The sequence below is a fragment of the Pogoniulus pusillus genome, chromosome 23 (assembly GCF_015220805.1).
Source record: "Pogoniulus pusillus isolate bPogPus1 chromosome 23, bPogPus1.pri, whole genome shotgun sequence".
NCBI lineage: Eukaryota > Metazoa > Chordata > Aves > Piciformes > Lybiidae > Pogoniulus > Pogoniulus pusillus.
Window position 1 is genome coordinate 20,594,616 of NC_087286.1, and position 22,244 is coordinate 20,616,859.

Sequence of the window (22,244 nt, forward strand, 5' to 3'; positions counted from 1 at the left end):
GGCCCCTCACCGGCTTTGTTGCCATTCTCCGGACACCTTCCAGTACCTCAACATCTCTCTTGAATTGAGGGGCCCAGAACAGGACACAGGACTCAAGGTGTGGCCTGAGCAGCGCTGAGCACAGGGGCAGAAGAACCTCCCTTGTGCTACTGGCCAGAACAGGAAAGCAGCACTTGTAGATGCAAAAGATGGTTCCAGGTCTGTGCATGTTACCCTTTTTGATCAATGAGAAACAAAAGCATTGCATGGTAGAGTTTATTTTGTAGCCCATTATTAGTAGATCTAGTTCTGTGGAAGTGGATTGGATGGATTTAATTATTATATCAGACTGCACAAAGAAAATAAAAAGAAAGGGTTTGGAATGATTTAATGACTTAAAAACCCAACAATGTTTTCCCTCCAACACAAAGCTAAACTCAAACCTTTCCGAATCCTCCATGAAAGAGGAACTGGAGCAGTTTTGTTGGAGGGAGGCAAGCAGGGTGCCCGTGTGCTGGCCTGCATGGCATCCTGATTCAAGGCATGTTGATTGGGTGAATGGTTGCCTGGGAGCTCTGGGACATGGAACTGCTGAGATACCCCAAACTGCTCAGAATTTGTGTATTTGGAAGGAGAAGCTCCCAGGGTGTCCCAGGCTTTCCGTCAGCGTGTCAGGCAGGTTGCCAAGTAGCCTGAAAATTTGGGAGGCAAGGTGCCAAGCTCTTGGCTCCCTTTCAAATGGGCTGCTGAACAGCTGGGAATCTGGATGCTTGGGCTTCTCAGCAGCCCACCGCCTTAGTTGCTGAAGAGTCAGTCAGGGGAAAGAAGGCAGAAAGTTGGGACACAAACCTGTCTGCTTTTGGTCAGACCTTGCTTGAAATTGGAGCAGATCTGCCAGGTATTCCTGTTTTGATATGCTGTCCTCACATGATGACTTTGCAAACATGATAACATCTAGTCATAGAATCATAACATTTTATTTTATGTGTCAAAACATTTGCTTCACTGCAAATAATACAGGTTTCATCTGAATTGCTTTGCTGTCATTGTTATTCCATCCAGCTGCCTTCGAAGAATGCTGTCCTGGGTTAGACTGGGGGATAGGTAATTTTGTTCTGCTACAGCGCTGTGCTTTGGATTTGCTGTGAGAATAAGGGTGCGTGCTGGTTTGAGGCTAATGGGAGTATTTTAATGACAGAAATTAGGTAGAGGCTGTGAAAAGGCAACAGTGGTGATGTCTGTGTCACTCGCAGGCTTGCTGAGGTGTGTAAAGCAAGGACACAGTGTGAGAGGCTCTATCTGCCGGAGTCGGTGTCTGTGCTTTCCTCCCTGGGCCTCTGCTGTGTAACCCAACGAATTCTGCTTCTAACCCCCCTTGCTGATCCCCCAAACTCACCTTGACCCTAAGGCAAACTCTGAGATAAGGCTGGAAAGAAGGTGGAAGGGTGGTTGGGAGTCCCCCCCGGGCACTCTGGTTTCTGGGAGGGCTGCTGTGTTCCTGTGTTACCTTTAACTTGTGTATTGCTGTCTGTAGCTGTATATATTTGTGATAGATTGTAACTCTCTGCTTGTCTGTTGTGCTAAGCTGCGAATGTAAAGCTTCATTCCTTAACTCCCAGCCGGCTGAGTCTGGTCTGGGTCATTTCATAAGAGTGGAGGGGCAGGTAACTCCCAAACCATCAGAGTGATAACACACTGATGTTGTAGTTGTTGCTCAGTTGTGTTTATGATAAGGCCTTTTCAGCTCTCACATAACCCCACCAGTAAGCAGGTGGAGGGGGGGGAAATGACAAGAAACTGAGGGGACAACTGGCCAAAACTTGCCAGAGATGGTCCATACCATATGATGTCATACTCATTTATAAACTGGGGAGGATTGGCCAGTGGTTGCTGTTCAAGAAGTGCCTGGGCATTGGTCAGTGGGTGGTGAGCAATTGCACAGTGCATCACTTGCTTTATTTGCTATAAGTATTTTATCTTTGTTCCTATTTCCCCTTCCTTTTCTGCTCTATTAAGCTGTCTTGATCTCAACTCCACATTTTTCTTCCCCCCCACATTCTCTCCCTTGTCCCACTTGAAAGGGTGTGGGGGAGAGGGAGGGAGTGAGTATCTGGGTGGGATACAGCTGCCTGCAGGGTTAAACCACAGCAGATGATCTGGTGGGGACTGGTATCATTTTCAGTGTCTGTAACCTACTGGCCAGAGTTTGGATTTGTGTTCTCCCATGTCTGTCTATCGTTACCTCCTGTGTGGAGCAAACAGGATGCTTGTATCCTAAAATTGTACCACTTTCTGTATTTTTGGATCAGTAAAAGTTTGTTGCTGGGTTTTTTGTTTTTTTTTTTTTTTTTTTTGGGTAAGCATAATCAGAAAAACTTCAGGGGTCAACAGCTGATACAGATGTGTGTTGTTGAGAACAACCTGGAGTGGGGGGGGAAAGGGAGGAAACTTCAAATAAGTGATAGGTTAGCTTAAACGTTACGTAAGTTAGGGCTGACATTTTTCCCTCAAAATAACACCATTTAAATCCTAACTGAAATTTCAAACTTCAAAAGTAAAAAAAAAAAAAGCTTCCAGTTTAAAAAGAGTTTTTCCCTTCTTGTGTTTGCAGGCCTCGGAGTAGAGGGAAAACCGCAGTGGAGGATGAAGACAGTATGGATGGTTTGGAGGCAGCAGAAACAGAAAACACTGTGGAAACAGGTGATGAGTGATGCTGATGCTGTCTGGTTGTTGCTTATCCCTTGGAAATACATTTAATTATGAGAGCTTTGGCAGACAAAAAGAAGCACCTTTAGTTTTCTAGCACAGGATGTACATTTGGACAGATAGAAAATAAAAGTAGCCTGTATTATTCAAACCTGTAGTAGTGAAAGTTATTTGAACCTGTTGCTTTGCAACAGCCTAATGGGAATGTCTTTTTAGTGTGTTATGTGGAGGCTGTTTGAGCTGGTTTTGTGAGTCTGTACCTAACAAAAGTGAAGGCTCTGAAGCAGTAGCTGCTGGTTTTAGAATACCTGCCAAAGCACAGTATCACTGACTGACCTGTACCTTCAGCTGGCTGCAGCAGATTGTATACAGAATGGACAGTGGGGATAGCAAAGCGTGAATGCTTCCTAGGGCTGCTTGGGAAACAAGATAAATCTCTGTGCTTGCTCTTGTTATGATAGTTCCCAAATGCTCCTGTTACCAGAGGGATCTCATTGTACTGGACTGAGTACTGTTGTCACAGGCTGTGATTTCTGTTCTGGCAGGTTAAGAGTCTAAAGAGACAAGCAGATGAGCTAACACACAAGATAAAGGCCATGGTGAAGAACTGTCATCTCTTTGCCAGGCACATGTCTGCAGCTATTTGCCTGGTTTTAACTAGGGACTGAATATATGTAGAAGGATAAAACCTGCCAGGAAGGATGGTACCATGGCCAGTTGGCGGAAGTTTGTTGGCTTGACAGAAACAAGCTTTAAAAATGCTTTGAAACATAAGGGTTTATAAATTTAATTAGATGGGCCTATATGTGTAATGAGGAAAGTGGAAGGAAGAGAGAGACACTAACAGCAGAAGCCGGTGGTCAGGGCAGCAATTGCATGGAAATACCAGCTGACTGGAGAATTACTCTCACAGCTGCTAAGTAAAGGGAGTAGAGTTGTGAAGTCCCAAAAGATGGAGACAGGAATCTGTGCTTAGTGTAGATGTATAGGGAGAACAATGAAGGACTTCAGAAGAGCCATTTTGCAGCAACAGCTTATAGACCATACAGGAATAGGTTTGCAGCAGTGGAAGCTACAAAAGAGATGGCTAAAATTACCAGGTGGATGGTGCTTGAGCTTCCACTGTGTATGCAGGTCTCTTGCTTCTTATGTGCAAGCTAGTGAATGGTGCTGCAGGTTTTGTACTCAAGCCTCTAGACTCTGGGGAGTCTCAGGAGTGTTTAGTCACAACTTTTGCTGAATTTAAGTGTTTTTAATGGTTTGTGGAGGAAGTGGAGATTAAATCTGAATGCAAGGATGCTGCATCATTTTATTCTGTCAGTTGCTTGGTAATAAGCTGCTGGTGGTAGTGACCCTGCCCTCTTATTTTCCAGCTTCTACAAATAGATAATTACCAGTTACTAAAGTTGGAATTGAAGAAGTTGTAGCCAGTATTGTCGGTGGAAAAAATGAGTTTTTATATTCTGTTTATTGCTCTTCCTATCCCATGTGCTAGAAACAGTCTTAACAAAAAGCAGCGAAGGGGCCAGAAAGTGTGATTGCAAGTGGGAAGTTTTGTAAGTTTAAAATGTACTCTTTAAAATGGCCCAAATTGAAAAATAAGCTTAACATCTGCTGGTACACTGCTGTGTAGGGAATCTAGGATAACTGGCTGGGGTTTTTTTTTGGTTTGTCATGTCATTATTAGCAAAGTTCTTCAACAGAGATCTGAGAGCAGTTTTTACTTTGGAGAAGAGAGGAAGGCAGATGGTTACTTTTAAGGCTCCAAGGGTGCATATAGATGTATCTCCATTATCCTCCATCAAACTCATCCTGACAGTGGCAGAGTGCTGATGCTCATTTCTAAAGGTACAGGCTGCTGCCTGTGCTAGGAATCCTGAGAGACAAAAACTCTACTGGCTCTGCTGCTCAAAGTGCTACATCATCACTTCACTGCTGAGCCCGAGATGGTTTTGCAAAGTGTACTCCTGAGTGAAAAGAAGCCTCGTAAAAATACAGTCATCTGAAATCCCATTTTGACAGGGGGAACCAGAATAGAACTGAAGAGCAGAGTCTTCATCAGTCTGATAGAGACAGAAAATAGCAACTGTATTATTTCAAAAGTTGATCAACATGTGACTTGAGGGAGGTTTAATTGTATTAACTGAAAAGGCTGCTGCCTTTAAAACTTAGAAGCACTTACCTGTGTTAAAAATGAAGTGTGGCAGAAGGAGGAATCTGTTTGTTGCCTCATGTGTGGCTTAATCAGATTGAAGTATTTTTGTGCTCCAGTTTATCAATTTTTATTTTGACTAAAAAGGCTTTTCTTGCTGTTTTATTTCCTTGCAAAAAGTGGAGTTGTCAGCGATTTGCTGCAGTAGTTGGCAAACCAAACCACAACATCTTAATATCTCCAAATGCTAAATGAGATCACCTGAAGATACAAAACGTGCAACTCTTGCCATATTTTGAGTCTCCGTATTTCTAACCCCTTTCCTATTGTCTGGTTCACGCGCTGAGCATAATCAGGAATTCTTTACTCTCTGTGAGGTCTTGGTTTCTTGTTTGCTTTATTTATGGAGTCGAGCATTGCTGATGCACTCTTTAATCAGTTTTCATAAAATGTGAGAAGTCCATGTCATAAATTCAGTGTATTAAACTCTGCTTTTGGGGAAGAGGACAATGCAGGAGTAAGAACTTTCCTCGCAGGAAGGGAAAAAGGAGCTGCCCCATATAATCCCATCTGGAAGAGAGAGGTGTGCTCCAGCTGTGAGAACTGGCTTGGGGCCAAAAGCAAGGGAGGATGTAAGTGCATACAGTCTTTCAATTTGTGATGTGTAACTTCTCTTTGCACTCTGCTCTGCCCTAGTGAGGCCATTATGTGGAGTGTTGTGTCCTGTTCTGGGCTCTCCAGTTCAGGAGAGACAGGGAACTACGGGAGAGAGTCTGACAGAGTACCACAAAAGTTGCAAGGGGTCTGGAACATCTCTCTTATGAGGAGAGACCTGCGACTGTTCAGCCTGAAGAAAAGACTGAGAGGGGATCTTAATGTTTAAATGGTGAGGGGCAAGAGGACGGGGCCAGTCTCTTCTCAGTGGTGCCCAGTGATGAGACATGAGGCAATGGGCAGAAACTGGAGTGCAGGGCATGAACTTGCTTTAGGAGGAAGGTTGGACTAGATTCTGAGGTCCTTTCCAACCCCTACCATTCTGTAATTCTGTGTAACATTGCAACAAATGTTTGCTAAAAAAAATTAGTCTTCCTGAATTAACTCTTTTGTATTGCTAAGGCACAGCCATTTTAATGGCAGTCCAGGAAAGGTTGCTACCTTAACAACATTCTGTAGTGTGACATGTAAGAAGAGGTGGAATTGAAAGCTAAGCAGGATAAGCTGTGTGCTGCCCTGATCACTTCAGTATGGGTCATTATCCCTGCCAACTACAGTCATTTCTGAGTCTTGCCCATTTTCTGCCAAGTGCTACGTTTGCTTTAGGATAAATTGAATGTAGAATTCTTAAGGATGGAAAGAGAGGAGGGACTTGGAGTTGGAAAAAGGAAATTTGGAACAAAGATCTGTCTGGAGATAACTCAACTTTTTTTCTAAAAAATAGTGCTGCCAACTGCTTCTGCTCCATCACTGGACTCAGCTTCTTGTCCACCTCAAGACAGACTCCTTTCCTTTGCCCACCAGCTCTATCTCTCTTACTGATTTCTTTCTTTTTTCTTAGTGACCATTTTGCCTCTCAGATTAATGTAAGACTTAATACTGCTGCTGTGCCAATAGTGACATGATAATGGAATTTGCATTGACATTACCAGTCAAGTACACTGAAAGAGTAGCATATATCTGCTGCGCCTGTACGCTCATTTCCTCACTGAAAATGGTCCTATTTTGTGTGTGGTTTAGTTCTATGGATTAGTCTTAATTTTTAGTCATGCTATGTTAAGGCTGACTCTCCAGCTCTGTAGTTTAAATACTGGAAACATTGAGACCTCAGTCCCACCTAAGTAAAATCATAGCATAAACCAGGTTGGCTCTGAGGTTTCATAAGAATCTGCCCTGCTAACACTTTCCTAGGTCAGACAGAAAAGAGAAGAAAGCAGCAGGTAAGATAAATTTATTTTGGATAATAAAAGAGGCACCATCTGCAAGTCAGTGAAGTCTGATTGTAGAAAGTGAAATTACTCTTAAGCAGTAGTAGTGCATGTAAAAGAACATATAGGGGGAAATCTCTGTCTTAACAAAAATCCTTCCCAAATAGCTGTTGCTACCTGAGCTAGCTGTGCTGTAGTTCTTTCCAAAAGTGCTGTAGCTTTTCTAAGTCAAAAAGGAAGTAAAATTCTAAGAATTGCTGGCAGTGGGTTAAGGGGAAAGAGCAATCAGTGTGGTGGGTTTTTTACCATTGCTTTATGAACTATGCCATGACTGCATGTTGAGTGCCAGGTGCACTTCTATTTCTCCTTCCTAAAAGATGAGCTGTAACTGGGAAAGTACAGGAAAGGCCAATGAGTAGAAGTAGTAGTAAATAATAGGAGAGATCAGTTAAGAGTTTAATCTGAAATGACATTACTGGAAAGCAGTTTAATAGGATCCTCTAAAATGATCAGTGGTATCAGATGATCTCAGCTGTCTCAAATGAAGAGAAAATCATCAGGGAATGATTTGTTTTGTTTTGCCACACAAAAATGAGGGGACATAGATCATGGTCAGAGCACCAAGGTAGGTATGTTTGCACTCAGCATCTACTTAAATTAGAGAATTCATTACTAGTGGATGCTTTGGCCATGGAAATTGTACATGGGTTTCAGAAAGACCCAAAGATATTGATGAAAATACAAGCTGTTGAATACCCTCCCTAGCTTAGGAAGTCCCTCAGGTGCCAATCATTGGGAGCTAATTCTCCCTAATACAGTCTTGTGTTTGGAATGCCCCAAAATATTAAGTGATCCTCCATTGGAAAACCTGGAAAACCTTGAGTTTATTTCAGAGCTGGTACAAAATCTGCACAAAGTTGTTCTCTGTATAAAATGTATTTAATAAATAATTCTATTTGAGTTAAAATATCAAAATATACACTGAAGTGTTCCAAAAAGGATAACCACGGGCTCTCTTCTCATCTCACAGTAGGTAAACCACCACTGTGTCCTTCAGGTAGGAAAAAAGTGGTGGTTGTAAGAGAAGAGACTCTTGCAGCACTTGCAGAAAGCCTCACCAGGACACTTCTGACACAGTTGTGCATGTTATTGTTTATTGTTGTGAATAAAGTTTTACAGTGCTGACTTGGGATGGAGAAAGGCTGCCTGTTGCTGTAAAGAGATGGCTCTCCCATCTGGTTATTACCATTGCACTCAAACTTCAGTTTGCTTTTCCTCCCTCTTTCTCCCATGGTTATGGTTTTGGCAGGCATGAAAATGTGACTACACACTGAGTGCAGCCCAAGTAATGGTGGCATCTATTAGCAGCCATCAGCTGCTGCGTGGCTTTCAGTGTACTTTGGCTTGGCTTGGTGTTGTCTGGAGGAGCTGCAGGCGATCTGTATGGGTGCAGTGAGCTGTAGCATGTCCATTTCCCCCCCTGTTCAGCTGCCAAAGCCTGTATGTGAAAGATTTTGGCACATAAGTGTGCCAGTCTGAATTCCTCAGGAGAAGTGATGCTTCCGTGAGACTGTGTCCAGAACAGTAACAGAATTAGAAACTCTGACTACTGGAAATGTACTTTGTTCCTAGATTGGGACAACTCTTTTGATGGCTCCTGTGGGTAGGAGCTTTTTCTTTGTACTTTTCTATTCCTTGAACTCCTGCAGCAAAGACATTTTTCTTCGTATTCAACATAAGCCTCCTCTGGTTCATCTTGAGACAATTTCTACTTATCCTGTCATTATTCACCTAGCAGAAGAGGCCAAAAATCAGCCTCATCACAGCCTCCTTTCAGGGAGCTGTAAAGAGGAATGAGGTCTCCCCTCAGCTTCCTCTTCTCCACATTAAACAATCCCAGGTCCAGCAGCCTCTTCTGATGAGACTTACTCCTCAGACCCCTTGCACTTCTCACACAATCACAGAATTAACCAGGTTGGAAAAGACCTCTAAGATCATCAAGTCCCACCTATCATCTAAACCATGGCACTAAGTGCCTCATCCAGCCTCCTCCTAAAACTTAGCTTTACTCAGCTTTCAAAAGGCCCTTCTGTCCTCACCAGTAAGGTGGGGGGAAAACTCTTGATGGAATTGTCTTCAAGTAACAAACACCTTTGAAATTGTATGATTTCTGGTATTTGCTGAATGTTTTCATAAAGGATAGTGACATTAAAAAAGAACTTGGAGACATTTGGGAATTGTGCAATTAGCTTTTTTCATTCTCAATTCCCCCACCAACTCATTATACATGGGCAAGACCTTCATTGTGACAGAATCAATCATGAAAACAGGATATAGAATAAAGCCTTACACGTGAATCTCAAAATGAGCTTCACATTTATTAATCATTCATGGTTCCTTCGTTCCCAGAAGCCTCCAAGTAGGATGCCATAATGAAGTCTGATGAACATTCATTACATACAGTGAAAAGCAGCTAATGTATTGTGCCAGATGCTTGCAAGAACATCTCTGAGGCAGCAACGAGCATATCTGCTGTCCCTTTGCTGTGCCAGTGCTGGCCTTCCAGCCAGTTCAAGTGGTGAAACACACTGCTTCTGTTCTTCCTGAACCTTCTGCTCTGAAACTTTGCACAAAGTATGGCATGCACCGCGAGCAGAAGCACTGTTTTCATGCTGTGTGGTGAGCACCATGTTTTCAGTCTTCCAACGGCATATTGAGACACAGTTTGGTTTATTGCAGAGACAGCAGCTGAGATGTTGTTTGTCTCATTTAGTATAATTTGGGGCCTTTCTTTTCTGGAGAAGCAAACAGCAGGGGAAAAAACACCATAAGGATGTAAGCTCGTATAGTTGTAGTGTGTAGCGAAACAATCTGCGTCTTCTCACAGAGTCCAGGGTTCTTGAGGATGAGTTAGTGCCCATGAATGTTGTCTTTCCAGTGTAATGGGTGCCCATTAATGTATAATGAGATGAAAGCTGGCAAAGAGTAAATAGCTTTTGCTTACTTGAAAGTTCGTGCGAGCACACAACGGAGCAGAGTGCCTGTTGCAAAGCTTAACTAGGCTCAGTAAAGTTGAGGAGATGGTTCAGAGCCAGGCTGCTCCTCCTGGTAGTCTTCTTGAGTGCTTCACTTGTGGTTGTCCTGAGTTGTGTTGTAGCTTTTGGTTTAGTGATCTGGTGTCTGCCTGTTTGGTATCTGTTTACGTTTTGCACTCTTCACTGAGGTTCTGGTTAGAAACTCGGGAGTTTCACAAAGGTATCCTTCAGTTCCAGCATACTTTGGAAATGCACTCTGGACCACTGGGAATGGTTCTGCTGGACACTCCCTGGTCCAGCAACAGTTGCAGGGATTGGTTGTTCAGACATGCCAGAAAGTAAGGGGGTGGTGTTCTGTTTTGTTCTGTTTTCCATATGGAGCCATTTACTGTGGGGATGCATTCCCAATAGGGCATTTCTTTAGTGTCAAATGATTGTCCAGAATTAATTTTTTTTATATCTCTATCGTTTTGTTGTTGTTTTAGGCTAGGTTGGTGGAGTGGGTTTAACACAAGCCATTTGGCTTTTCAAAACTAGTCATTTTTTGGATGTTTCAGATGTCCAAAACCATTTCAGATGTATGTTACTGAATAACTCAACCGAAATAGGCAAAGCAACTCCATTTTTACCCCAGCTGCAATAAATCTCTGGCACACTCAGTTATGAATAGGAATTTTGTCTTCTTTTTTTCTTTCATTCTGTGTTTCTCTTCAGTATCTTAAAGCTCTCAGTGAAGGCATCTAAAAATGTCCTACGTCGTCATCCTAAATGAGTTCATGCATGCTAGGTAAAAGAATAATTTTACTTCAGTCCCTGTATATCCAACCAGAAAGATGTTCCCTTTTCTGTACACACTAGCTGGCATATAATTTCAGTCTTAAGGACCAAGCTGTGCAGTTTTATGTTCTGAGAATCTCCCTCTTGTATAAATAAGATTAAAGCTTGTAGCAGGTTTTTGAGCATGCCCACCCATGGCGCCGATTCTTCTACCACCCATGTCTCCACTGGAGTCAGTTATCCATCATGGCATTTGATTATATTTTGACAAGTTGTGTATTAAGGTTTTTAACAAAGCAAATGTATCTGCTGCATAAATCTCCTGAGTAGGCTGTTGGCTTGACTCTCCCTGGACTGTTTGGGAAGAGCTGTGTGCATTGCCCGCTTAGCTCAAGCCCACTGTCACTGGAAGTTCTAGGAGGTGTGTGACCCAAGTGCAGGTCTGGCTCTGCTGTGGGGGCAGATGTAGCAGCTGTGGGCAAGGATCTGAAGCCAGATGTGCCAAAGAGCAGAGTCATATGATTTTTATGTTACTTGGGCTTCAAAATCAAGACATGAAGGAGTGTTTTATTGGTTGACAGCCTTGACCCTTGTTCCTGTGTGTTCTGTTGCACGTGGGGCAGCACAGTTCCCTGTCCTGCTGGCAAATCCCCGAGTCATTGTGCAAAGAAGTGAAACCTCTGCCATGGTCTGGTTGATTGGATTGGGCTGGGTGCTAGGTTGGACTGGGTGGTCTTGGAAGTCTCTTCCAACCTGGTTGATTCTATGATTCTGCCCCTGTACTCTGCACTGGTTAGACCACACCTTGAGTATTGTGTTCAATTCTGGGCCCCCCAGTTTAAAAGGGATGTTGAGATGCTTGAGCGTGTCCAGAGAAGGGCGACGAGGCTGGGGAGAGGCCTTGAGCACAGCCCTACGAGGAGAGGCTGAGGGAGCTGGGATTGGTTAGCCTGGAGAAGAGGAGGCTCAGGGGTGACCTTATTGCTGTCTACAACTACCTGAGGGGTGGTTGTGGCCAGGAGGAGGTTGCTCTCTTCTCTCAGGTGGCCAGCACCAGAACAAGAGGACACAGCCTCAGGCTGTGCCAGGGGAGATTTAGGCTGGAGGTGAGGAGAAAGTTCTTCCCTGAGAGAGTCATTGGGCACTGGAATGGGCTGCCCGGGGAGGTGGTGGAGTCGCCGTCCCTGGGGCACTTCAAGGCAAGGTTGGACGTGGCACTTGGTGCCATGGTCTGGCCTTGAGCTCTGTGGTAAAGGGTTGGACTTGATGATCTGTGAGGTCTCTTCCAACCCTGATGATACTGTGATACTGTAAACCAAATTGGAAGAGGAGTTAAGTTGCATATACAGTGGCAACGTGGTGTTTCATGTTTCTAAGCAGAAACAAACTTTTCAAGCAAATAGTAGCACTGTCAGCTGTAGGCCTACATATTTCTATCTAGCAAGTAATTTAAAAGATGCAGCACAGATGTTTATATTCCTACAGTTCAGAATGAAGTTTATATTGGCATAAACTATGGCCTGCCTTCCTTTGCCTCCTCAGCCCCATGGCAGCATACAGTTAGTGTAATCAGAAATGAGCTAATACTGGGAACTCATCAAATTTTAAGCTAACCTGGGAGGAAAAAAGGTTTATTATACCCCAGATTAGTGTGTTGACCCTGATATTTGTTCAGGATGACAGAGCAGGTGCACAAGGGCAGATCTGGGAAGAACGACAATGTCTGGAACTGCAACCTCATAGGAAAAGCTTGTCATTGACCAACACTTCCCCTGCCCCACTCCTCATTGCTTATTGAACATCTTTAGCCCACAGTGGTACATTGTCTTAAGGAAACAACTTCATAAGCATTCAATTTATTGTTTTAGCTGGATGCGAAGGCTAATATTTTCCTGCTCTTGTTTTTGTTGTGTCTGAGAATATAGTTACATGGAGTAATCAGTCTATAGGTTAAATGGATGTTTGCAGCACAAGGGGAAGTTTACAGATGCTTCTATAGTCTAAATAAATTAAAAGAGTCAATATTATTCTTATTTTAAAACAGAAGTCAAAGAGCAGTCTGCAGAAGAGGACGCCCAAACCGAAGCGGACAGCACCAAGCAGCTAACACCTGTCCTTCAGCACTCAGTATCCGAGGAGTCTGCAAGCTCCACCGCTTCTGTGGGTGTGGAAGCTAAAACCAGGTTAGTGAGCAAGGAGGTTGGTGCCAAGCCAGGGACACAGGGGTGGGAGTCGGGTCATGGAGTGCAGAGTGCTTGGGGCACAAGCTTGGGACATGCTACTGCTGCTTTAAAGTGCTGGCAAGAGCAGTCTGTGCTTGAGACTGATGGATTAACTGGCATGTAGGGAGACCAAGGTGAAAAGCTCACTCCTTGAGTGTTGTCCTCAGATTACACTGGTAAACCTTGGAATTCCAGCATATTAGCTGTTTAAATTAAAACAAACTGAAGTGATAGGAAATAAAATGTGACTACTGAAGCTTCTCTACTGGGAAGATGGCTGCATACAAAGTGATTTCTGGAGTTTCACCTTGTATGCCTGTATTTTCAGGAACCAGGTGAAAGAACTCTCTTGTCATTTTTACTGTGTTCTTCCTTATTTCAGAATGTACAATACAGAAAATGTTTCTAGTTGTTTGGTTGCTGTTTGTTTGGTTTGGCTATTGAGAAACATTTCAGCAGTGTAAATTACCTGAAAAGCAGTTAAAGTATTAATTACACTATTTGAGGGAAAGCAGCACACACTGTTGAAACAGTGTCACAGAATTTGAGCAGAGCTTCTCTGTTGAAGCCCTGGTAACAGCTTTTAGCCCAGTAGTTGCTGCAGAGATTGCAGCTACCAGTTAGCAGTTGCAGGTGTAATTATATTTTGACAGACTTGGTGAGAATTGTCGTCATCCTTTTCCTTTCCTCCTAATCCAACACAGAGCATATTTTCCATGCACAGAAAATTACTTCATCTACTTGCTGCATACATAATGTTCATGTTTTACATGCTCACAATCTTCCTAGGTTCCAAGAAACACATTCTCTTACAGAGACTTTTGGTTAAATAGATCTGGTGTGTATACCTGGATGAGATACACAGAAATGTTTGTTCTAAACAGAATTTTCCAAAGCTGGTATTAAATTGCAGTCAAAATGTAAAGCAACTTGAACTGAACAGCTGGTTTAGGTCTCTATTTGAATTTGACCCTGATTTGGGATGATGTGCAGAAGTTTTAGCACTCTCTAACCCCCTTCTCTGTTCTTCCCAAGGTTACTTTCTTGCTGTCATTAGGACTAGTTGATCACAGTGTTTTTGTTTTTTCAAAGCTGATCAAGCCTCCTGAAAAAGCTTCTGCATGCTTCTGAAGCAGCCCTTGTTTGCCCTCAGCTTACTCTTCTTTCCAACCTGAAATGTTGACTTAGCCTTTCAATTTTGTCTGATCTGTGATAGGCCCATTGCTCAGGCTGATCAAAGCATAAAACCCCTAAGTACTATTAATTTTTAATTAATTTGTCAATGATCAGACTCTGATATTTTGGAGTTAATGAATTAATTGGAAAATTGGAAGTCATAGGTTTCTTTGACTTCAGGTAATTTTGATTCCAGACTGAGATGAAAATTTAGTGTTAGGTGCAGAAGTCATTGACAACCTCATAAGAATGTAGATATTAGAGGTTTTTTTGGCACTGTGTCTTGAAACCTAGCAGAAGAAAGCCTCTTCTGATCTGTGACTTCTTGATCAATCACCTGTGTCATTGCCTATGGTGTGCTGACACTGTCACTGTGCTGTGCAGAGGTAAGAGGACTCCATCCTGAGCGCCTTGACTCCACTCGTAAGAGAAAATGCAACGTGTGAGATCAGACATGCTGATGACAGTCAGTCATGTAACTGCGGGCTAACATGTATCAGGATTTAGGATAAGGTGTGAATCCATAGAGAATTTAAACCTGTAACTTGGGGAAGTAGTTTTGAAGCTGATTTCCAAACCATTCATAATAATCAACTTCATCTCTTTTCTGTAAGTTAATCCAGTGAAACATTCAGGAAGTACTTCAGGCATCTGAGACACAGGAGCATTATGGTACTGTAACAGCACAGAACTTGCCTAGAACACAAAAAAGAAGCAGAAGGAGATGCAGATGTAGGTGGAGCTACTTTTGCATCATGTTGAGTATAAGACAGTTCTGTGTTTCTGTCTTTGATAGTGAAGATTAAGAGAAGCACAGGATGTGGTGCATAAAAGGAAGTATTTTACATGAAATAATTCAATTATTTGCTACTGCAAACAGGTGATTTCAACATAGTATATGATAGAAATATCAGGGTATTCCAGTGGCTGAGAGGTTAGCCAGTGCTTGGCTGGGGTGGTATTTTTTTCTGGATACTCCCTGAGATTGGAGCTAAATAAAGAACATTCTAGAGAAAGCCTGATCTAGTTGGAGGTGTCCCTGCTTACTGCAAGGGAGTGGGGCAAGATGACCTTTGTGGGGCCCTTCCAACCCAGTGCAATCTGTGAATCTGTGGAAGGCAAGAGATAAGTTGGTCAATGTTGGAACCTTTCTGAGGTGGGGATATGGGAATCCAAGAGAACTACTGACTGCAGGTGGGATTGAGGTAGGGAATTTAAACAGATTTTGTTCATGTTATAGTGCTCAAAAAATGGTGTGATAAACACCATTAAAGTAAACAGTATCTAAGCCACCTTGGGGTAGGAAAGCTGAAAAGGGTGAGGGATGTATGTGTGTCTGCTCAGAAGGAATGAGTTACTGACCACGTGTGGGGAGGGGAGGTAACGTCAAGCAAAGATAAACTATCAGGCCTGGCAGTGGCAGGAGCAACGCTGCCAGCTCTTATATATCATGAACACCATGGGGTTTGGAGCCTTTTCCTTTGCTTCCTCCCTTTTTCTTTTTATAAGCTTGCGAGAAGCTTCTGTCAGCCTGGGACTTCTGGCTGAGTGGAATCCAGCTTCTTCGAAAGGAATCTGCTCCCTTGGTTTGTGCTGCCTGCAGAGAGCAGGGGAAGTGCAGCCCATGAGGCAGGCAAGCAGCCAGAACCCGGCTGCGACTTGCAGCAGAGCCCACTTCTACCTTCCTCCTCTGCTTCCCACATTGTCAGCTCCAAGCATTAAAAGCTAACGAGAATGGCCTAGAAACACAATTCCATAGAAGAACAAAACACCTTTTGATTCATTTTGCTTTCCATCTACTTCCAGAGACTGCAAATTTCATTAATTGCACATTTGCAGACCTTTTGCCATAACCATGCTGTCTTAAAATAAATAAGGAGAAGCTGAGATTTTCACACTCCTTTTTTGATTTTTTAGTGCTTTGGTCTGCTAAATATCTGCTCTTGTGAGACTGTCACTGAAAGTACCCAAAACCCCTGGCAGCACACCTTCCTGCCTTCCTGCTTCACTTGTAATTGGACAAAGCATGTCATTTTCATTCCGGGCCAATTGCTCTGTTCTCCCTTATTTTGTTGCTGCAGCTAAGATCAAGTCTGGAATCTGGAGACGGAGGGCTGGAGTGCTTTATTCCATCAAAAAGAAGGGGTTGGTGAACATCTGCTGATTTTTCTGAACAAAGAAAATGGTGAAAAAGTAGCAGTGAACTTCTTTCTCTATATATTTAGTCTTCAAAGAAAGCACGCTATAAAACTAGCAACACTCAATGGAAAAAGAAGTTCTGGAGTGGCAGAGAGCTGAGATAATCTGGACAGTATAACACTGCAGTGGTGAAAGGAGAAGGTAGATCTTTAGGCAGGAAGGAGTCAGATTTATTTTTAACATTAAATACTTCAAGGTTGCAGAGTCAAGCACATATGGTAGGAAATAGCAGTGTTAATTTTGCAAGGATTGTTTCTTTTCATGCACCTGTTTTAGGTGCATGTGGGTGCTTTTCTACAGGAATCCTTTCTGCAGGGAAATGGGCCTTATGCATGCAACAGGGCACTTGAAATCACTGCAGAGTTCCATTACACTTTCAGATCTAAATCTGTGTAAGCATTTACAGTATCTTCCTTTGAAGTCACCTGCAGAAGTAGAGATAACTTTCCTTTGTGTTGTAAAAATAAATTAGTTAGAAGTAGTGAAGTAATATTTCAGCAGTGTATCAATGGCCAGTCTAGCCCAGAGTGAAATTACTGATTTGGTTTGCAGAGCACAATTTTCATGTTGTCAGCAGGTAATGACTAAGAGCACACACTGTAAAATGAGAAAACAGTTCAGTATTTATTGGCTGTCCATCCTGTCTGTTCATGCATTGACTAAGGAAATGATCTCCAGGCGAATTTGATGATGGGTTGTTGTTAAAGCAGCTCTACCTCAGATTCATAGGGCAAGATGGACATGACCTTTGGAAGTCATCTAAGTTCACCTCCTTTTCCAAGGAGGATACCTACAGCTGTCTTTCCCATTGGAAGCTTACATAGGCTACTCTTCCAATAATGAAGCCTCCAGATCTTCCCTAAACAAATCTCTTCTTCAGTTCTACTGCTGAAAACACTTCCTTCACATAGAACTCTTACTCTACTCATTCAGGGTTTATCCCATCATCTGTCAGGGCTAATGAAGGATAGATTTGTGTGAAAGGCTCTGGGCTTATTTCCTAGCATGCTTTACTTCATATCAAAAGTCCCTAATTTGGTCATTCTTTCTTTGTAGCTGATGTTTTCTGGAGCTCTGATTCTTCTCACTGTTTTGAGTTCTCACCAGATGGTCTGCATCTTTCCTGGAGCACAGAAGGCATATTGCACAGTGGGGCCAAAGAAAGGTTTCACAGGCAGCCTTAGTCCTTTTCTTAGGCTGAGCAGTTGACATTGTGACCATAATGTGTTGGATGTTAGCATGCAGCACTTGGGCCTGGTGAGACTGGACACCCATGTTCAATGACATTCATGAGCAGGTCTTTAAGTTGTACAGACCTTTGCTCTTTGAATTAATTTTTTAAGTAAGATGGTCTAGCTACAGAAACCATACTTAGAAATGGCTCCTGCCATGTCTAAGCAGGTGCTCCAGTTCAAGCATCTCACCAATAGACATACTTAACATGGGCCACTTGCTGTCTTCCTTGGCATTCAGCTGTACCAGGGTGCTAGAGACACAGGAGGAAGTTATTCCCTTGGAGATGAAGAAGGGTTAGTTATTTATTCCCCTAGTGGTATGCACAGATTGCAGGTGGATAGCAGTGCCCCTTATCATTGCAGACTGCTGTGCCTTCTACCCAGGTGTGACAAATAGCAAAGTCAGAGGTCACATCTGGTGCTGTTGAGGGTCACACAGATTCACCAGTGTGAAGGTTTCCACCAGCTGCAGAGCAGAGTGCTCACGTGGACACAAGTGTAGGTCTGTGAGATATGGGACAGTGCATAACAAAACATGATTACATAAGTCAGTCTGCACATCTGCTTGTTGTTATCAAGGAGCCTGGGCTGACACAGGGTACCCCAGTGTTGTTCCTGTCTCGGAAGGATCCAAGAGGGGCTTCTGCTTACTCTTGGGAGTGTAACTACAGAAGCACTTTGGTGTGCTTTAAGTGTTGGTAATCTTGACAGTTGGTCTTAAAGAAAAGGTGTTTGGGGCTGCCAATTTTACCTCAGTTCTCTGGGTATTTGCAAGCAAACCAGAAAATGTTTCTCCTCTGGTTATAATTTATTATTGTGCAACTAGTTGCCCAATACTGCCTGTGTTGAAATGAGCTCCTTTTGGTGGGAAAGGCTGTGTTAGGGTGAGTCCCAATGGCTCTATGGCATCGGTCAAGTAGAGGAAATAGTTACTGCTCTTCTGCCTTGCTCCAGGATTAACTGACTGGAGGGCATTTTGTTTTCCTTTGTCGGGATGTGGACTGGGAAGGATTGTAGCATCTTAGATTCTTGTCAAGAGGTTGAGTAAACTCTGCCTGAGGAAGAGGCATTGGCCAGACAAACTCAATGAAGTAAGAGCTTGTAGAAGAAAACCTCTGTGGCAGAATTCTGAGATCTGTATATTTCTTGCTAGAAAGGGCATCTTTTGAACAAGATCTGACCCTGGATGGCTTGGTGGGACACAGACATAACCTTCAGACATTATTAGCCTCATTGCTTCTTACTGCATGCCCCAGACCCAGCTGCATGTCTGGTTTGTTCCAGACATGTTTTTTTTTGCTCTGTGTTGTGTGTTAAGATTTGTGTGCATAGAGACAAATGAATGAGTGGGGTGAGATGGGGTACATAAGCACCTACTGCTAATAAGCATATGGAATTTTAAACCTGTATGGAAAGGTAGCATTTTTTTCTGGCAATTAGGTTGATAAGAATGAAATCATTAATAATGGTGAAATTGTCTTTCGGGTTGGAGCATCATAGATAGATCTTAAATGGAACAGTGGAGAGCTTTCTCTTTCTCCTTAGTAACATATAAAAAGATAGGTGACACATCATCTCTGGCTTGTTACCCCATTTCGAATTAGCCTGTTCTGAAAATATGCTAATTATGATAACAGAGCTAGGATTTGATCTTCAGAGCTGACAGTATCTCAATTTTGTTATCTTCAATATGAGAGCTCTTCTTGCATCACAGATTTAGATCCTCTAATTGCATATTGACATATGGAAAGTAGATTTGTAAGTACTTTTTGCAATCTTCAGATGATAGCACTAAAAAAATCTACCTTCTGCCCATACAGACATAACTTAAAATATTTACTGAGCACTTCAACCTAAAAGGCTAACGTGAGGGAAGTGGCCACTTCATACTGCATGCCAGATCAGCAGAGAGCCGTGTGGGAAGCAGAGCACCGTGGCTTTCTGTGGAGGGTGGTTCTAGCACCCAGATGCTAGGCAGGGCGTATGCTGCCGCTGGGTTCTTTTCTAGGTATTTGCTCGCTGGATACATTTGAACCTCTCTGCTTTCCCTGCTTGGAAGTGCGAAATCTGTCTTTTCCTCTTTCATAATCCCTCCCCTTTATCTCAGCCCCACAGTCTCTTGGGAGTGGCCTGGGATTCTGCTGCTCCTGTCCTCAACTTCTGCATCCCTGTGTTCAGGAAGCTTTACCGAACCGTTCCCCTAGCTCCCACCGTGCGACAAGCACTCGGGCGCTTGCTTCAGCTGCTGTCCCCAGCTTTGCTGGAGCAGGAGCACTAGCACAAACCATATGATTCTTGACAGCTTCACAGCTGTCCACACCACGCTGCAGAGTAGCTGAGAAACTCGCTGCTCCTGTTGTTTCACTTCACTCTGCCTGCAGAAAGCTACTGCTGGAAGTTGTGATACTGGAGCTGCCTTATGGGCTCCAGAAATATCTGCTTTACCCCTGTATGCCATCTTTCAAATAATACTGCTTTTAAAGGTAATTTGTTTGGGGTTTTCTTGTTGTTATTTAGTTGGTTTAAATTACAGGTTTGTATTTCTCTTTAATAAACCTTAACAATATTGCATGTTTGCTGTGACTTCACTTTAAGGAGCTTTGTTTATTTAGTCATAATTATCCTTGAGTCTTTTAATGAGCAGTGATAGTCTGTCCTAACAGGATGTATGAATAATTATTTACTCCACTGTGGCTAATCTTGTGTTTGTAACTGGTGTAATTTATATACCGTGCTGCTGCCTGTTTAAATCTCTTAAGTCTCCTCACAAGTCTCTCTAGTCTCAGCTAGCATAAATAGCTTTGCTTTCCCATCCTACAAACTCTGCCTGCAAGGCCAGGTCTGTTTTCACTGGTAGCCAAGTGGTTATGCTCACTGATACACAAATATTTTTTGTTGCTCCAACCCATTGACAAACAACCTTAAAATAGACGTTTGTGCTACTGTTTAACTGGAACTGTTCCTTTCCCCCCCTTCCCCTCCATTCTTATGCTACATTTATCTGTCTTTTCTGCCCATCTTTGTATCTTCAGGTACCTTGTTCTAAAGGTTTCTGGAAGATGTCAGACATTTTCCATCATCTCAGTGGGTTGTGCTGGTGATGCTGGTGCTTGTGTTCAGGCAGGGTCAGTGAGGGATGTGTGACTGAGGCTGTGCATAGGAAGATGAATATTTCCTGGCAGTACTGTGGTAGAGCCTTAATTTGAGTGCTGTGAATGGGACCTGTTTTGCCTGCCCACCAACCTGCACGTCCCCAAAGATCTCTCTGCCTTAGGGAAGGTGCAATCATACCAAGAGAACAATAATAAAAGTATTATTTCATTCTGGGCTTGTGACATGCTGCTCCCTTCCCTAGCATCTGTACTGCAGAAGCAGAGCACCTCAAAGACATTTTATGTACTCCTTTATTTTCTTTCTTTTATAATCTTCTGAGCATTGCTCTGTGATGAGGACAAAAAGACCCACCCCAGACTGTGTTAGACCAAATCCAATGGGCATTGCCGGATTCTCAGGGTCTTGTGTTCCAATCTGGAATTTACTACTTCTGCCTTCTCCTGTTGCAACCTTTGCCTTTCCTGGCTGTAAAGCACAGGCTGCTCATCCCACCCTCCCTGAATTTAGTGAATATTACACAGGAGTTTAGACTTAAGGCTTTCTTTTCCTTCCACCTTACTTCTCTCTACTCACCCACCCAACACAAAGTGCCTCAAACCCGAATGTGCCACCTCAGAGATGCAATGAAATCTATTTAGGGGATCCAGGCAAAACCGAGTCGCTATCCGAGTACTTGATTCCCTGAGGCAGCTTTTTGGGGTCTTAGGGGCATAAATATGAAGAAAACAGAATTGCTCATTTAGGCATAAAAAAATGTGTTAAATGGCCTTCCTTTAATGCAAACCGCATTAGTTGCAGAAGTTCACATTTTAAGTTTGTGGATATGTTTATTATAGAAATATTTTTCAGTAGCTTCCATATGATGTGACACAAGGAGTGCTGTCAGAGCTGTCATTTTAACAGTGTTGCTATGTTATGCATGTTAAAACATAACTGCAATTGGTGCAGGGATATTGGAGCGGTCATAGTTCTGTAAATACAAATTTCCTCTAAGTAGAACTCATAGCTGTCCTTTCCTTTAATAAAGGAGATCAGGATTTGTTTGGTTTTATATAAACAAGGGAATTGTGCATGTTATCTGTCCTGGTATGTATGACTATAGCTATTGATATGATTTTTGGCCATCATTATCTTCTTTTTCCTGTTTCATCAAAGCTCTGGGTGTACAGTATTTTCATGTTGTGTTACATACAAGATGTATATGCCTGCAGAAAGGTGTGTGCTCTCCAATCAGAAAGGCAGAGCTTTGCCTTTTCACTGATGGTGACACTTTTAATGGGTGTGAGGTGCTAGGTTTTTCCATCTCTAATTTTCCCCTGTTTTCTGAGGCCTTTCAGCAATACAGAATAGTCAAACAAAAAGGTGTTCCAGTGAGTTCTTTGGGGACCAGGGAACAGACGCACACACGGGTGCCCCACTCTGGGTACAGTTTCAACGCTTTATTACAGCTCAACTGCTCAGACCATAAAGAGAAAGGAATATGACAAGGAATGCTGATAAACGCTATTGAGCAGGTTATACTCACCTTGTCCAGCTGGCCAGCACAACTCCTGAGATGTGTAGATCGCAGGGCTGGCAGGCACTTACCTTCCTAGGGTAGGTGTCCGCACCATCCCGCTGGGCAGAGCGGTGCCGCTCCGACCCAGCTCCCTAGGCTCTCGGTGTAGATGGGGTCAGAATCCTGTGACGTATGGCCAGGACGTCCCAGAAGGCAGATCCAAGGAGAA

General features: G+C 43.1%; 1 protein-coding gene across 13 annotated transcripts in view; it reads left to right on the forward strand.

Moving 5' to 3' along the window:
* The window catches only part of KMT2C (lysine methyltransferase 2C), a 193,635-nt gene that overhangs the window by 49,168 nt on the left and 122,223 nt on the right, over positions 1 to 22,244 (forward strand). For all 13 annotated transcript variants that reach the window (XM_064162834.1, XM_064162840.1, XM_064162835.1 and 10 more), the window contains 2 exons: positions 2,591 to 2,679; positions 12,616 to 12,754. In XM_064162834.1, coding sequence (XP_064018904.1) covers positions 2,591 to 2,679; positions 12,616 to 12,754 — 228 coding nt within the window. The remainder of the gene's footprint in view (positions 1 to 2,590; positions 2,680 to 12,615; positions 12,755 to 22,244) is intronic.